This window comes from Molothrus aeneus, chromosome 8 (assembly GCF_037042795.1).
Source record: "Molothrus aeneus isolate 106 chromosome 8, BPBGC_Maene_1.0, whole genome shotgun sequence".
Lineage (NCBI taxonomy): Eukaryota > Metazoa > Chordata > Aves > Passeriformes > Icteridae > Molothrus > Molothrus aeneus.
In genome coordinates this window covers 22,902,750-22,921,079 of record NC_089653.1, presented here as the reverse complement: position 1 = coordinate 22,921,079, position 18,330 = coordinate 22,902,750, and the positions used below count along the sequence as shown (strand labels likewise).

General features: G+C 39.1%; 1 protein-coding gene across 3 annotated transcripts in view; it reads left to right on the top strand.

Annotated features, from left to right (window-relative positions):
- BTRC (beta-transducin repeat containing E3 ubiquitin protein ligase) overlaps window positions 1-18,330 on the top strand; it is a 115,664-nt gene that overhangs the window by 15,061 nt on the left and 82,273 nt on the right. Inside the window, exons 2-3 of one of the 3 annotated variants that reach the window (XM_066554400.1) lie at window positions 1,594-1,662; window positions 12,257-12,364. The exons of 1 other annotated variant lie outside the window; for it this stretch is intronic. In XM_066554400.1, coding sequence (XP_066410497.1) covers window positions 1,594-1,662; window positions 12,257-12,364 — 177 coding nt within the window. The remainder of the gene's footprint in view (window positions 1-1,593; window positions 1,663-12,256; window positions 12,365-18,330) is intronic. One more of the 3 variants, XM_066554402.1, reaches the window with a different exon arrangement.

Below are 18,330 nucleotides of genomic sequence, written 5' to 3'. Positions count from 1 at the left end.
CACTCAGCAAACCTGTGAGGTGGGTTAAATGAGTGTTGTCCCCATTTTACAGTCATAGAGAGACTAACCACCCATGAAGTTAATGCTGAAGGAGGCTTAGGTCTTGGAGGATGATGCTTCTAGCTGTGGGAGAAGTCTCCTAAAACAGAGTTTGTTAATGTGTTAAGCATTGCAAGTGCAAACGCAGCAGGTGAATGCAGTAACCAGACATACTTGACTTTAATTTATCAGCACAATGGTGGTTATTAAAATTCATGTTCAACTGAGATCATTGGCTAGGACACCAGGGCATAATCTTACTACTACTTTGGAAGATTTAGGAGGATTTAAATTCAAACTGGAGAGAAGCAAAAATAACAAGTGCTTAAAGTATACTGCAAAATCCTGAGTGTGTACTTCTCTTTAGAGGCAAGATTTTAGTCCGTTCTAGTTCTTATTTTATTTTCAAATTCCAAGGCTGCCCACCATAGGTGTGAAGGTTTGTCATTCGGCCATAACACTTTTTTTCTCTCCAACAAATTGTATTTTTTGGTGTTACAAGTACCAAAGTGGATGCAGTTTGTACAAACTAAATGTTGTGTTGACTCAAGAACAAGTGAGAGTAAGCTTATCTTCAGTAGAGCCATTCTGAAATGAGTAAGCTTTTTCCAGCCTTCCAGGAGGAGTGAGTGGTAGGAGCACACATCTGATTTGGAGGGGAGATACTGTGAGTTAAGAAAGGGATTGTGAATTTGTTTCAAGAAGTAAGAAAAATCTCTGGACTTGGTGTTTGTGGATGTTCTATCTGGTCCTGTTGCTTAGGCATGATTTTAATTTCTAAGCATCTCCTGTTTTGGGGGGAGGGGAGGGGGAGCACTTGAATCCACTTGAATGAGGGAGTATCTTTGAACTACAAATAAATGTCATGTCAGACAGTGTTTTGGGGTTTGTTGCATTCTTTTTCCTAGCTGAAAGTTATGCTATATATGTTTTGTGTTTCTAGAGCAATTTGGTGTCTTGCCTTTTCTTCAATCCAATAAAGCATGAAAACAGTAAATGGGGGGGAGATTATATTTGTCTGTTGATTTGACACAAAAATTATGGCTGTGTGTAAGTATAATAACCTGTTACCCTGGTATTAAGGCTACACTTCTTCAGGAATTTTCTGTCATCTCTTCATGTTGTCCAGTGTCTGGTCTTGATCATGTTGAGGATGGTAACTGTGAAAACATTCATAGCTTGACTACTGCTGTTTTGACACCATTTGCTTTTTATGTAGCGTCAAAAGCATTAACGACCATTGGTCTTTGCTGTTGCACCCACCACAGAGGCTGTGCTTATCCAAGTGCATTTTTGTGGAAATTAAAAGAAATACCTATATATATATACTGGACTGAAATGTAAAATGGTGAAAAACATAAAAATGGTGGCTTCATTAAAAAAGTGTTCTTGAAGCAGCTGATATCAGAGCAGTAAATGAGAACTAATCTGGGGACTAAACCTTCATATGGTGCTTAAAAAATCTGCATTGTTTAAAGTGCTCCAGAATTTAGACTTAGGTTAGCTAGGTCCCAGTGTAAAAGGAGGTCTCTCTTTATGTCTATTCTCTCCTAGCCCCGAATACACATGCCAAAAGATGGATTTCAACTTATATCTTCTGGATACCAAGCATGGCTAAAGCAGGTTGGACTGTATTATTGTTATTCATCTCATGTGAGGGACCGTGTTAGACACCTGTGCTTGTCTCATTAGTGAAGTACATAAATGAGGGTGTAATGAAGTTACAGTGCCATGTTAGCTGATAAACCTCATAGCCATCACTGTTTTGTGTTTATGCATGCTGTGTTTGTATAACATTTTCTCACCAGTCTGATGAATGTGCACTTCCTGTAAATAAAAGTTCAAAATGCAGTCACCTGGAAGCGAAGAGGGTCAGAGTCTGAAAACAGATCTACAACAACAGCTTGAATTACAGAATTAAAATGGGCCTTCAAACACAAAGCTGCATGGTGGTGGTGCTGGTAATAATGGGGAGGCCACTGGGTTAAAACTCAAGAGAATTGCATCTAGCATCTAATTCAGATCTGCCTGGGTGAATCAAGTATGGACACTTACTCACATCACATAACAATTGTGCAGTTTGACACAGTCTGACACTGTGGGGAGTCCCCACTCGGAAGTGGCCTAGTGCTATATTACTCTGGCTATTATTAAAGGCCAGGCTTTAGATGTCTCAGCAGTCTGCCTCTAGCAATTGCTGTCAGCTTTTCACTTTTGTGAGTGAAAAATCCCCCTTCAGAAAAAATAGCTTAATTTATAAATGGCCTGTACAGATCTGTTCTCTGATGAACATATATGATGAATCCTGTGTCCTTGAGAATACATGGCTTAAAGTTGCTGTTTCTATAGAAAGCCAGAATGTGTTGTTATGGCAACAAAAACTGAAATATGAAAACAGCACAGATAAGCTGCATCCTGTTGTCATGGCAACTGCAGTTGTGAAATGACAAAACGTGGTGGTGTAGGGATCTTCAAGGTGGTACTGTGAGCCCAACATAAACAAAGAGCCAACTCACTTGAGCAGAGTGTGAGAATGAAAAGCTGCACCAGCAAATCCCCTTAAAATATGAGAGTTTCACTGAAGGTGCTAACAGGATGGTTTTGATAGTCTCCAGTCTTGTGTCAGTATCTTAGAAGCAGTAAGTAGTAGTGTGCTTGTGCAAGCTGCTTACTGCTGTCAGTTTACTGACAGAGCTTCAACACCAATTAGAAGATGGGCACCAAATCTTATATTTGCAAGCCATTTCTTTGAATGAGTGATGTGCTGCAAGGGTGAAGTGTGCTTTGGAGCTTCTCTCCGAGAGACCATTTCTCTCTCTCTCCTCAAGTCCACTCCAGTGAAGGTCAGTTGGGACATTGAAGCTTCTGTTTTCTTGATTTAAACTTTGCTGAGCCGGAGGCAAGGTGTCTCAGAGGAATCTCAACTCTGCAATTATTGTCTCACAGAGCTCAAGTTTGTTGACCTATGGGGCATGGCATCAGTTTCTGTTTCTTATGTGGATTGGGAGAACAATAGGAAGAGGGTTGTGTGGCTGTTCTGTTTTCCTTTTACTTCTGAGGCCAACAGAGCAGCTTTATATTACCAGTGCCGTGATGCAGGTTGGATATATGCTTTTTGGACTCTGAAAAATACCAAGGGGGTAAAGTGCACAGTAAAATTTCCAAGGAGGCTTTACACTAGGCAACCTCAAATAATAGAAGAATTTGCACTTTTTGAAAAAGATATTTTTTGTAAGCATGCTTTCCCTTTGATTTTTAATTTATTGATATTCGTTCTAAAGTCTATCTCAATCTTCTTACTCCTTGATCCAAGGAAAAGTTATAAACCTGTGCTTGTCATCAGCAGATACTGTCGTGGAAATAGCTTTGCTATTCCAATTTTGTGCTGTGATTTCACCACAGGAAGTAGAAGGGTAAGGCAGTTGATACAAAGGCTGGGAAGAGCTTTCATGAGAAGCAGAGAGGTTAAATTTTTTTGAGGTGAGTTTGGTTTCGTATAGGATATCTATCAAAAGTACTACCTGTAGGATTCCTTAAAACCATGTATTGAAAAGAAAGCCACTTTTGATGTATGTAAAAGCATAATCTACATTTGCATCCAGATGGAATGGGGGCTGTGCATCAGGTTTATTCTCCTGTTGTCTGTATTTTTAACCAGATCCTAACTTAATGATTTTTTTTTCCTCAGCGGGGCTGAGTATTGATCTGGTGTCTGACTTACACAGGATGTGAGAAGTATCCCAGTAACATATTGTATTAATGTGGACTAGAAGCAGTTTATATTACAGATGAGGTGGAGGAAGATGGAGTTCTGCAAGACTGGACACACACTATAAATATCCATAAAAGTGACAATTTTATCTAAAACCAGTGCTGGCTGCATTTGCATATTTTCAGCCTTCTTAAACTGATGATAATAGTTGAACACTACCTGAGCATGGGTTGCCCACACTGATGTCATTACCCTCTGCCCTTTAATGGCAGGTTTTATATTTAATGTTGCTGTGCTGTAATGGAGAGTTGTGTTGTGTTTTTATGTGGGCTAGAGGAATACAATACCAATGGCCAGAAATACATGTTACTTTTGGACTGGCATTTTAAGTAACCTGCATTGTTCTCTTTACTCTAGCTCTTTCCTGTTTAGGTGTTTCTTTTTGTAGAAAATGCAGTTGTTTTATTTAGCCTTGATCTTTGTTTAAGCTTTTGACTTGCTAGCAGTCTGTAACATCCCATCACCTAGATGCTGCCCCTTTGGAGGCAAGCCACAATTGACTTCCGAAGGGAAACAGGGAGGGAGTGTTTCTGTATAAATACAGTCAATAGACATGACATTTTAATTCCTATATTATATGGGCACTTTCTATAATTTAAGCCAAACTATGAAACTGGGCAAGTTAAGCTAATTAGGTAAAACACTTAAAAAAGCTTATTTTGATTACATAAACAGGGAAGTAAAAGTATCATTTTTAGGTGGCTTCTGAAACATGGTAATTCAGAGTTAAAGCTAATGCCTCCCTTTTTCATAGCATTGTGAGCAAGTATGCATCACGTAGGATATGTAATGTAATGCACTCATCTGAGCCTTTCTGCCTCCCACTGTCTTTTTGTAGTAGAATTTTTAAAGCCAAGTTATAAACCTGTAAATGTGTTTTATGCTGGAAATTCTTGGTGATACCTTAACTAGATTGGTACCAGCAAAGGCCAGTATAATCAAAACAAGGCACTTCAGATATTAATGGTCTGCACTTCAGTCAAGTCAGCTGGAAAAGAGAGCGTAAAAACCAGGACTGTGGTGAAACCAAGATTCTTCTGCTAAAATTGCACTTTGCTGAGAGAAAAATGAAATTATTCTGGATATATTTTGGTTTTGTAATTTTGTCATTTAGCATCCTTTTCTTAACTTCTAAAACATCTATTTTCAGTGGATCCATATGCTTTTTAAAATTCAGATACTAACTCCTTGGGTGGAAAGTTGAAATAAGATTTCTTTCTGCAGTTCATTTATTAATACTTGGCACTCATATAGTACATTATGTCCTCAAAGCGCTCTGCAGGCATATCACTTATCCTTGAAACACTTTTGTGTGGTAGGTGCATAACAATAACTCAGAGATTTTATGGAATTAAATAAAGCTAGAGATGAGGGAAAAACCTAATGAAACTTCTGTTTCATATCTCCACCAATGTACGTTTTTTCTCTGCAGTTTGTGTCATGAAAATAGAGAGAAGTTCTAGAAATGTTCCAAGATGAAGGGGTTTCAACACATTCCTTAGTATGCTGTGTTACTCTGCCCAAACTCATGAGGAATTGTTATTGATCAGGCTTTAGACACAGAATTATAGAATCATTAAGTTTGGAAGATATTTCTAAGATCAGACATAACGGAGCTTAGTGGCAATTGTGTTTTCTTGCTTACCAAAGAGCCAAGTCCACTTGGTCTTGTAAAATCTCCATTTTAAGCCTTCACATAGTTTCATCTTTAGACCTTGGTGAGATTGCTCTTACTAAGTTTGGTGTTGTTTAAAGAAGCACACACAAGCCCCTGCAAGTTTTACTCCTTAAAGCAGGGTATGGCACCTAAATCTTAAATCTCTGCAGCTGCGTGGCTTTAGATTTATCAGCTTCATGCATTGAAGAGCTATAAATAATTATGAAAACATTAGTATTGTCGAGTTCAGATGTGATCCATATAAGTTTCCTCAAACACTTGGCAAATGAGGATCTTGTACACCTTATAAATGGCAGCTGGCCCCTTGCTGGGGCATGTAATTTCTGTTGACTTGAAATCACAGAGGTTGAACTCCAGTAACCACTCTTGGGGAAAACATTTCTTCACAAACATTTACCTAAAAGCTGTGATTTGATTCTCCCAGATCCCACTCAGGTAAGTTATTATTTGGATAATCTGAATACGTAAATCCTTTTCCATGTGTCTTATCTTTGATATTTAGAAGTAGTTAGTGAACTGGAATATCTTGTAAAAAGTTACTGTGAGCTAGGGAGTTACCAGAAGGTTAGAGAAGAGTTTGCATAATGCGTACGTTAAGGAAAATTTACTGAGCAATTACACGCAAAGTGGGTGGCTGAAGGAAAAAGAACCCTTTACAGCAGTTGGAGTTCTGTGTGCACAGCAAAGCTGGCAGAATGTGGTAACACCCTGAGGGTGAAGGGGAAAACTGCTGCATTGAAGTCAGTGATCTGTACCAGGCTAAGAAGTCCAGTATTACCTAAGTTTGGAGTCTAGGAAGAGTGTTATAATTGAATCTAGTAGCATGTTTCAGCTGCTGATTTGTGAGACCTAATTGTTTGGAAGTCAGACCCTGGTTGTGCCAGAAAAATATGCTCAGCTTTCCCAAAGTGAAATGTTGGTTTGCTTGATTCATGAAAAATGATCCAAGGGTCTTTAATGAGATAGCTCAGCTTTTGTTATGGCAAAGCAGGAGCACAAGCCACTTTGAATCATACCCATACATGCTTGTGGATATGTGACCAAGGTGTCTGAACACAGTAGAAGGTGAGGAATTGTGCAAAGCACTGGTTGTTACAGCAGCCACATCTGGCCCTTCACCATTTGGTGCAATATGTGCAGTTAGAACTGTTGGTGGGCTGGTTGAGCCCTGTGAGATCCTTCCCATGGTCACACTCCAAGGATTACTACAGTTGTCTCTTTATTTTTATAAATTAATTTTCTTACTGTGGAAAGACTGTCAAGAAAAACTGCCAGTGATAAAGTCAGAATTACCTAGTTATAAGTGTGGCAAACTGGTCTGGAATGCAAGGAGGTGCAAATTTTAACTGTATGGCTTTTGACTGTTGTTTTTTTTGTCTTAATTAAGACAGCTTTTAATGTTTTTCTTATTTTCAAGTGAAAACAGGCAAAAAACTTTCTCCAAAAGTTATAAAAGTATTAATTTGCTCTGAGACATGCTAGTCTCTTTGGTAAGTTCATAATTGGGCAGAATTTTTTTTAAATGCATATTCTTGTCTCTCAGGTATATAACTACTTCATAACTGGTAAATCTGTATTCATATGTTAGGGTTTTTAAAGGCATATTATTTACACAATTCACTTGAATGGCTCCTCTGAAAGCTGTGTGGCTCTCTCATGTAATTATGTATTTAGTATGCCTTGCATCCATTGTTGGGATAGGGGAAAAGAAAAAAAACAACTAAGCCCCACAAAATCTACTAAAATAAATAATAAAAGAATATTCTCATTCTGTTTTGGTAGCTTTTTTAGAAGTTGTATTATATACTTTTTTTTTCAGATAAGAAGAGCTACCAAAGCTAAAAAATGAAATATGCATGGCAGGTTTTTTAATTGCGAAAGTATACAAGATGCACTGGGAGTATTTTTTTTAATACTTATATATAAAACACCTCTCAGAACAGTAGAGGGAAAAATAAGAGATACCATTTCATTTTTATGTGTATGTGAGAGGTTAAAAGAATGAAAAGTGGACCAGGGAAAGGATCCAAAATAATTTTTCATCCAGAAGTAAATTTCTGGCATTGTTATTAAGTTTCATGAGACCAACATTTGTAATGTAAATAGCAGCTGCCTTATCTGATATGTTTCATGCAATGTGTTGCATTCTGTGGTGACAGGAATAGTGCAGACTGAACACAATGTGAAAGTGATGTATGCTATATTTTTGGCATTGGCTTAGTTAAGTATGTGGCCAAAAAAGTATAAGAGGAACAGAGTGAGATTGAAAGGTATTAAAGTTTGTTCTCCCATTTTTTGTAGTGTATGATAAAAATAATTCTGAATATTAGGAATCCTAGTAAGATCTGAGCGTGTGTTTGATAAAGGATTAAAATTCCTTAGGCACGTTTCCTGAGAATTAGGTTTTATAGAGCATACAGGAAACAGTAGTGTGAAAGAGACTTTCAGGGAGAATTGTTCTTGCCAGCCATCCCGTATTTGCTTTCTGAAGTGGTGATCTGTCTCCTCATATCAAGCTCACATCTGGTTTATATATTTCTAATACCCTTCAGAGCATCCCGTATGTTTTATCTGCTCCAGTTTGGCTGGTAGAATTTCTAGGGCCTCGTTTCCCCTCGTGTCTTGGTTTTTGTAAGAGTTAGAAATTGTGATTGGTTTATTTTTAGAGTTCACCTGCGTAAGGTGCTGAATTCTGTACTGGAAACAATTCTGAACTAGGGAAGGACTGCAATAGATATGGTTAGCATCTGAAATTAATTTTATGTACAGTACACCAAACACCAGCCCTTGGGGAGAAAACTTGGTTTCCTCTTTGGCTTTGTCACTAATTTGTGAAGATGTACAAAAAGTTATTAGGCTGCCTGTAAATCAAAGTTGTTTCAAGTGCACAGGTTATCATAAAGTTCAGTACAGGGTTCTTACAGGGGTAGTAGGTAATACCCCACTATTTTAAAATGTGCCACAATTAGAGACAGTAATTCTATACTACTGTCTAATTAATTTCTCTGAAGTGACTATGAAGAAAATATCCTTCAACTACTGTTTGATTTTCTTTTGGTCATTCTTGTTTTACAGTGAGCTCAGTATAGTCAGTTTATGCTTTCATACCTGTGCATTGTAGTTGTGAACTGTAGTAGTTCAAGAGCTTTATTTTTCCCTGTGTAGAGCCACTTAGTTTTACAGGACAAGGTGATATATTTCTGACCTGTAACACAATTTACTAAAACTGTGTTAGTTACCACTAGTATATTGTATTTGCTGAAGGACTAGAAGAGAACAAATTTGATAAGAAAAACCCAGTCTGAAATGGTAATGTATAATCTTGTAATGCAGTAGCAAATAAAGTAAATAACCAATTTTTAGCACTGGCAAAAATTTAGCCATTGAGTGTGTATTGAAATTCGTCTTTAGGACATCAGATAATTGGAAGAGAGGGTAGACTATTAGAGGCAGAACATCTGATGTAGTCAAAAAATGTTCTTGCAATATAATTACAAGAATAATTGAATAGGTTAAAATACATCTTCCCTTCAGCTAATGGTTACTGTCCACTCAGCTCGGGCAGAGGCTGTCAATGCTTCTAGCCTATTTTAATTCAAAGTAAGGCAAACCCATTTTAATCACCAGTGGAGCAGCTGGAACCAGCCTCTGTCAGAAGGAGGATGCTGGTCTTGTTTGAAACTGTACTCCCTGTGTTTGTTTAGTGGGAAAATACATTTCAGAGTTCAGGGAGTGGGATTTTAAAATCAATTGGAAAAAGAAATTGGGTTTTTCATCAAATAATTCCCTGTTTTATGCCACTCAATGTGTATTAAAGATGCTTTGCTTTTCTAAATAAAAAGCTTTGCGTCTCTGGATCTGAAAGTTGTGCAGACATCGAAGTATTAATGCAGTTGGGAGTTAGGAAAGTAAAGAGATTCTGCATCCTGGCCCAGTACTTAGCAAGCAATACCAGCATTCCCATTTGGCTCTGGTCCAAGCACTGTGCTTCTGTATCTTTGTTTTGATGAATCGATGTAGATTGACTTGAGTTCAGGGGAGGATTTTTTCAGTCAGCTTTCAAGTCATGAACATTGAGGCCAGTCCCTTGTTTGTGGAGCTGACAGTACAAAAGTGAGTGTTTGACACGTGGCTTGCTCAGTGCATGGGGATAGAGGCTGTTGAGATTTTTCAGAGATCAGGCTCTAAATGAAGTTGTTCTGGTGGGTCACTCATCTGATTTACACACAAGCTGTTTCTATTGAAGCACCTGGGGCCTTTTGTTCAGGCCTGTGAGTAAGCCTCTTTCAGTCACCAACAGTAATTTAGTGTCTCTGCTTCCTTCAATAGGTAAAAGGCAAGTACGAGAATGACATTTCCTTCCACACTGTGCAACTTCACGCCTATGTTTTTGAGATAGGTAACAGAACTGTGCCACTAATGTAGATTTTGTTATATACTGGAACAGATTCAGAAATCATCTAAGGTATTGGTAGTTTTTTACTTTGTACTTCCTAACTCTGGAACAATACTAAATGGCAGGAGTGCATGGGTGAGGAATGATATCCTCTGCTGGACAGAGAGCTCTGCAGAATAGCCCTTCAGTGTTTTCCTTTGTTATTGTGGCAATTTTAGAGGAAGACATTTCATTGCCCTGTAAGTTCCCTGGCACAATAGACTGCCCTACCTGCAGATTGTAATGACTCTGACTTGAGCTGTAATCTCACGTAAACCTTGAGTCAATTTAAGCTTGCCTTTCCACTGACAGAGTGCTCCTGATTTTTCCTGTCTCTGTACCTTTCCATGCTTGAGTCAGTACAAATATTTAAAGTAACTTCTTTTTTTATATTGTCAGTCAGTTTTAATGGCAATCAGTTCTTTGAGTTCATTATCACAGTACAAAAACTTGAGGCAGCCCAAGGGATGGGAAAGCTTGAGAATATGGAATAAACGATAGCTGCCTCTCCTCTGTCATTGTATGAAAAAAAAATCATCCCATTTATTCTGTATTATGTTATGAATCCTGGGATGGATAATAGTAAGCAGTTGATCCTCACCTAGTGAATTTGCTCTGCATCATTAGAGGAACCATGTAGTGAATCTCCTGTTACTGTGATGTTCTTGGAGACTAATAAATAAATAAATAAAATTGGTGAAATGCTTAACCATGGATGTCCATTTCATGTATTAATTTTTTTTTAAAGGTATTGTCACAACAGTTTTCAGTAGCTGTAGTGATACATATTACATTGCAAAGATAAGATTGCTGGCATTTGGAAGGTTTTTTATGTGTGGGAGTGTTTGGGAGGTTAGAATGGTGGACAAGGAAGTATGGCTCACTTTTGTAGCTTGTTACAATACTACGGCTGTAATTTGTAATTTTTTTGGATTCAGGAGGGGCATTACATACAAGTAGTTCATGTGATATGTAGTACTATGATGTACTCAAATTCTTGAGTTTCATTATCTTTGTAAAGGGAAGAGTTGTTTGGTTGGTTTTTTTTAAATGAAAATGCAGTGAGGAATGTATTTTAAGGTATCATAAACTTCTATTGAGAATGTTTCTATAGGTTATATTCCCCAGCAGTCCTTAAATACTATTTCTGGAACAGCAGTGTAAATTGCAACAAAGTACAGCAAAGAATGTGGTGACAGACAAGGTTAATCCCTGTGTCTGTCTGCACAGGACCAGATTATGGATGTTGGTGATCACCTTTCTGCTCATTCAAAGATGGGTTATGTTGCTCTTACAGACTCATTTAGTGCAAGATTGCGCAAGGTTCTCTAGCCCTCTCAAGAGCAGGAAGAAACGGAGGCTCAGAAGGCAGCTGTCATTTCATACCCATTCCAGCTGCCCTTTCCACTCAAATTTCCTCCCATCCCCTCCCCCTCTATTAAAAAAAAAAAAAAGTGGGGGCAGGATTGCAAAAAAGAAGCATATGAGGGTTTAAAATCTCCAGCAGCTAATCTATCACATCCTTCGGTTTTCATGGCTATCTGCCAATTTAAAATACACTTGTTTTTTCCTGCCTTGCCAGTAATTAGACAAATGCAGTACTGCTTATGGCATCAAAAACTCTGTGTCTGGTAAAAGCAATTGCTATCATAATGCATCCCTAAATTTAATAGTAGTGGTGTAAAATGAATAAGCAGCTCTCTATTTCAAGGGATAATGGCTTTAACTATCAAAATGGCTAGTATTTTCCTTGATTGGCTGCTTTGGCTCCTTTTTTGAATTTCTGTTTGTAGGAACTGAATCAATTTCTTATAAAAATTGTATTTTATTTAACAAACAACAAGGCAAGCAGAAACATGAGACTCTTATAAAAGTGTCACAAACTTTCTATTCACCTTGGATCATAGGTTTTTCCTTTTATGCTATTTACAGACAAAACACAAATTTTTTTTTTCCCTGCAAGTATTACACTTAAAGTTGCCATTTACTTTTCTGCTTTCCTTGCACAATTGCTTGCCTTGTGTTCTGCCTGGAGCATTGCTGTGGATAGAGAATAGGTCTGATTAATTGGAAATAAACTTTCTATTACTGGGAAAACTCAACACATTGTTGTGGAATATTAATCAAAATTTACTTTCTTGATCCATAGTGCCTTTTTCTTTTGCTACTATGCCATCTGTAAAGCTTCTCTCAAGGAAAAAGATGCTTCAGCAGTCAGTGCTCTCTTAAAGGGCAGTTGTGTTGATGCCATTTGGCTAAGCCTTAAAAGTTCCTGTAATCTGTGCCATCCTGTCTCATACAGTCCCATCTCATAGTTGTCCTTTCTCTGCAGTGCTCTATGCCCAGATCTCTGTGGCTGGGCTGCTCCAGCCTGGCGGACAGCATGCCCTCGCTGCGATGCCTGTATAACCCAGGGACTGGCGCACTCCCAGCTTTCCAGGTACTTTCTGTCTCTCCCCACTCCTTTTCTCTCCATCTGTGTGCGTGTGCATCTCCTTTACTTGCCTGCTTGACCTCTATTTATTCTGGTTCATACTCTATGCCTCTCCTCTGTCATTCTGATCTCTGGTATTTTAACCCATCTTGTGTAGATTCAGGGCAGCTGGGGCATTTCCATTTACCTTGATACAATTATTTTATCTAAGTTGGCTTGATACCATCATCTTTTTCATTGGTTTTAAATTGTGTCAAAAAGATACCACTTAATTATATCTGGCAAACAGTATCCATCACACCATCTCCAATCTGGCTGTTCTGTCTGGCTACTTGCGATTCCCCTCCTATCTAAATATTCTGTGTGCCACTAAAAGGACTGAGAGGGTGAGTTCATTGTCATGATGATAATTGATGCCAGAAATTCTTTACTTCAGCTTTGTTAGCAGGAGTCTGGACATTTTGACTACAGAAAATTATTATCCAAGTAAGCTATCAGTCAAAAGGCAGATAAAGGAAAACCTTTTTTTCCCTTTGATCTCTGAGTTTGTTAGATTCAGGCTTTTCTCTGTCATGAGTCAGTTTTCTGCCAAACCAGTTTGTTCAGACCCTTTGGGTGACAGTGAATCTTAAAAAATGCAGACATTCTCCCATGGGTAGAGAGTAAGACAGGTGCTGGGTGAGCATCAAGAAACCTAGACAAGGATCTCATGATCATTGCAAGCATTTTTGATGGCATGTGGACATAACAGCAGAGATTGGGCTCCAGAGATATTATATTCACATTGGAAACTCTGAGGTATTTTATAAACTGCAGTGGCTGAGGGCTTTATGAGTATCTCTGCAGAGAACATGTTTTTTTGAGCTTATTGTAGCATGAACATTTACTTTGAGGTTTATGCTGCTAGATTATGCTACTGCTGGCCTAACCTGTGGCAGAGAGTTTTATTTACCAGCGTCTTTCAAAACCAGAGAAAAAGAAAAGGCCAGAATCTTACTGAAATTTTCACTTGTTTTGGGGTAAGTTCATTATGCGCCTTAAAGGAAAGCATGCAAAGATTATTTTACATTTTACTTCTTGCTCCCAGAGTTAGGATAGTGCTGTGGAAATAATCCTCTTAGTCCCAGAGGAGGTTTAAGTGTCTTGCAGCTTTTTGGTGCAACTCTTTTTGCTGACACAGCAGTAGCATTGATGGACTCTGGAAGGTGTCCTGCCAGGCCTCCTTTGCTGATCCAAGCTTTTAGTGGGGCTTTCTGTGGGGGAGGGGGAAACACGACTTTTTATTCGTCTAAGAGGACTCTAGAGACAACAGGCAGAGTTTAGACTCCTAATCCTGATTTGCATAATTTGACTAAATCATATGGGCCTAATTTTTGAGCTTTTGGCTATTGAAGGAATCTCAAATCTTTTAAGCTTAGCCATATATGGAAAGTAATTTATAAACTCAAATTGAGACTTCTTCCTTTCTACTTGAATTATTTTTGATTACTTAAAATAGGCATATATTACAAAGGGAAAGATTAATTTATTTAAGCTTAAGGTGTCCTTACTGATGGTACCTATGAACAATAACTGTTCTGCTAATGCAGTGCATTGATATTTGGGGTCAAATGAGTCAGCTGCACAGTGATTCATTGTGCTGGGATATTGGTAGGACTGACATTTGCATTTCTGAAGATTTTGAGAGACATTTCCATGTGTACTTAGTGACTATGGGAATTGGGGAAGTATGTCCTACTTGCCATCTGAAATGGTAAACTGGTACTCTTCATTGAACTCTGACTGTTGTGTTAAGGAGCACATTTACTGCCAGTTGAAGGAGAAACCACATTGCCAGCAACAGCTTCTGCAGCACTGAGTCATCCACATTTCAGTCCATTTTTTTCAATGGACTCTGATTGATCCTCATTAGCTTGCATGGTTTGAGGAAAACTCCCCTCTGAGGCATGGCTTCTGCATTTTCTAGTGCAGAATGGAGTGGTTTGGAGCCTGCTTGAAGCAGTGATGTTGCAGTATTTCATCATTCTTTAATGCTCTTTTTTTTGGTATCAAATCTTCAGGAAAGCATTAAAGACTTTCTTGTAGCCCAGTGAATTTTCTCATATTAAGTTACTTTCTTAATTCCGTAGCAAGCTTGAAGTAACTGGAGAAGCATATCAATGTTCTTTGCTTGTGGCAAAAGAGAAGATGCCATCTGGAAGGCTACTTAGTCACTGCTGAATTTGTCTAGTTATTTACATGCCTGCCTTCAGATGCTTAGACAGAAATGTGGAAAGATGCTCTTCTTGAATAGCTCAGTAAAAGTCTTGCTGCCTCCTCATGGGGAGCATTGGCAGGTAGTTGATTTAGAGATAATTCTGTTAATATGTCAAGTAACTTCATTTTTCTTCTTTGTGTTTTTATTATTGGAGACAGGTGAAAACAGGATCTTCTGGTTCCTCAGCCCTGTTTTTAGGCAATCATCCTGCAGTGGGAAAGGCTTTAAGGCTAAACCCATGAATAGGGGAATAAGGAGCTATGAAACAGTTCTTTTTTACATCTTTTATCTCAAAGGACTTTGCAACTGATAGCCTACTGTGTAACTGAATTTCATAGCAATCATGGTGGAAGATGGCAGCAGATTGGAGCATGAACTCCTCTAAGGCACTGTGGGAAGTGGTCAAGTCAAAGAGGGTATTTTAACAAGAGAAAAAGGCCAGCTATTCAATTTTCAGTGAGTTGGATGCCAGATTTTATGGTACTGTTAATCTTCAAAGCAACTGAAAATTACGTTGCATGTAGATTCTCCTAATAATAAAAAATAAATTATGCAGAATATGCTCTTTTTTTCTTAGAAATTTGTGCTTTGGAAGTTTCCAGATGTGCCAACAGGTGTCTGTTTTCATGACATTTTCCATGTAAAGATAATTACCTGTTAAAATATTTTTCCATGCATGCTCACAAGGCTCTATTTATGTTGCTTTTCATAGTTGAAGCTCTTTGAAAATTCAAATTTACAATTACATCCATCAAGTATGCCAAGGGAATGATTGTATTAATCCTTCCAGGTTTGCAGAAGACCAAAGTATTTTCTTGAATTAATTTCTGTAGGCTATTGTATAAATGAAGAGGCTTGAAGAGGAATTTGAAAGTCTTGCCAAAGACTTTATGTATCACCAGAATAGCAGAAAGCAGTCCACCTCTTCCTTTACACCTAATTCACAGCCAACACAAATACCAGCTCCTGTTTAGATTGTAAACTTCCTGGGACAAGAGTCATGCTTTTACTACCTTTGTCTGGAGCCTAGACACAGGTGGAAAAGAAGAGAGTTGTCTTGTCAGCTTTATTTTGCCAAATCTGAAACTTTTATTTCTGTAACAGGCTCTAGTAGTCAAAGGGGAGGATTAACTTTTGTGGTGGAGGTAGCAACATCTTGTTGAATACAGAAATGTCTCTACAAAATGTCAGAAATTTGCATTTTGTTTTACCTGAAGATCTTGGCCATAAAGAACTATACCTCAGTGTTTGTCAGGTGAAGGGGATGAGCTTCTGCTTGGCTTTGCAGAAGTAAGATGCATGTGAGACTTCCTCAGTCTGGTCTAAAAGCTCTGTCCTGGGCAAGACAGCATGGGTGTACTGTGCTAGGCAAATTGGAGTGCCCTTGAGCTGTGCAGTATGAATGTGACCTCTGTGGACTGAGATTACTTTTGCAGAAAGGTGAACATGCAAAAGATGTTAAAGGTATGCAGTGATGGAAGTCTTGTCCCTGTGAGACAGGCATGAACTTATTCTTCAAATTACTTTTACTTTTTTTCCCCTAATGTTTATATTTTTGTGTTACAAAGCAGAATATTTGTCAAAGAAGCATTGTCAGTGTATTGGTAGAAACAGTTGTGTCTCTAAATTTCCTTCAGCCTGTTCATGCACTTCAGTGTTAGAAGTTGACGTTTTATTGCTGGAAATACAGTGTAAATGTGAGCAGTAGTACATCATTTCTGGTTGTACAGGAGGTTAGAGCTAGAGTCTTGGGGTGGGCAAACTGCATGCTCAGAAATGTGTTTGTGAGAAATACATTTGAAGGAAATTGTTTGGCTTTGGAGTCAGTGTTTGCTGGTGTGCCTAGTTCTGTCTCTAATTGGGAAAGATATGGGGTGTCCAGTCACAGACTCCATCAGCATGGAGACACTAAGCCTGCTTTGTATTCACCCCTCTCGCTCTGCCGGTGAAGCCTGCCCGGGGGCTGTTTACAGTGCACCTCTAAAGCAGAATCCTAATTTTGGTGACTAATAGCCAGAGCATGTGGCTCCAGCACCCCCCTGGCTGGCAGCAGGCTCTGCCCTGGTTGTGAATGTAGTTAGGTGGCCCCCAACTGTTTACAAGACAGCAGAGGTGAGATCTTTGATTGACAAGTCAGAAATGCATTAGATCATTCCTCTGCCAGTCTCTGGTTCATGCTGTTAAAAATGTCAGCCTCTCCAAGTTTGAATGGCAGCCTGAGGGCCTCAGAAGCTTTTTGTTTTCTGAGATGGAAACACAAATTGGATGTGTGCCTGAGCGCTTCATCCTGGGCTGTAATTTCATCTTTTAGCTAAGAACCACAAGGTACATGAGCAAAGCACCCTGTAAACAATAATACTGGGGAAAAAAATAAACAAGGTCGTGTTTCTGGTACGTTGATCCACTGGTGTCCTGACCTCTATCACGTTGAACATCTCCACTCTGATTGCTGTTCCCTTTGGCATTACAATGAGAGGAGATAGACTGACACAGGAGGCAAAGATTTAAAGTTGCAGTGCTGTTGCACATTCCTTGTATTGGCTATGAAATATTGAACTGCCACAATGTGACACCTGTTTTTTTCAGCAAAGTTTCTTGTTGGAGGTGTTCAGCAGCAGTCTTTTCTGTTTTTCCTCATTTTACCACCTGGCAGGAGCAATTATAAAGGCACGAGAGACAATAAAAGAAGGAGCAGAAATGAAGCCAAGTCGCATTTTTGTGTTTGTCTCCAGTCCCATTTGTAGCTCAGACTTTTGGGAGCTTCACTGTAGGAAGACCACGGTGGTTAGCCTAGCTGGAGATATCTTAAATAAAGTGCCCAGTGACTACAGAAGAGCTTTCTTAAACATATTTAGGACTTATCCCTCTTTAAATCTGGTGATGTCTGACTGGTGGTGTCAGCTGTGCAGAGGCTGGGTGATGCTGGGGAGCCCACCAAACTCAGGCAGTTGCCCAGGGTATGCTGCAAGATCTTAGCTCATGGGTAGTAGCAACAGCAAGAGATATTTTCCTCGTTTCAGGTGGCAAAGAACTGAAGGGGACTAGAAAGAAATCTTTCTTTGTGGATCAGTGGGATGGGTTTGGTTGTTTTTTGTGGCACATCACTAATTTCTAATTACATTGAGTAATTACATTTAGTAACAGAAATCGGCATTTGTTCTGCACCCATATTGATCCTCAGAAGTTCCATGTGCTTTTATTAGCTCTTTAATCTGAGTATCAAGAAGTGTGACAGTATCTCTCACTGAGAAATACCATCTCAGTGTTTCCAGCACAATGATTAATTTAAACTGCATTGTAGCTACAAGGCCTCCCCCTCCTTCAGCCTCTGTAGTGATGGTCCGGTTACTACTAATGTGCTTGTCCCGCTAAGGTGAGGGCAAGGTTTCTAGCACACCATCACCAGTTTGACTTTTGCGTTTAAAAAATGAAACAAAACTCATCCGAGTTTTTCTTCCTCCCTCGTTAGGAGTCAGGAAGGTGTGTAAAGCCGTAGTGACAAACGGCATATGCAGCGCCGCGTTGGAGGCATACAGGTATCTTTAAAGCTAGCTCCGGTTCCTCAGGATTGCGAACATCTGCTTGGAGGTATTGTGGAGCTCCACAATGCACTAATTGAATTACTCTTTTCTGGAGTTGCAGGCTGCGCTAATTGAATTAGAAGGCGGCTGTGCGTGTGCGCGCCGGGCGCGGGCGCGGCGCGGGGCGGGGGCCG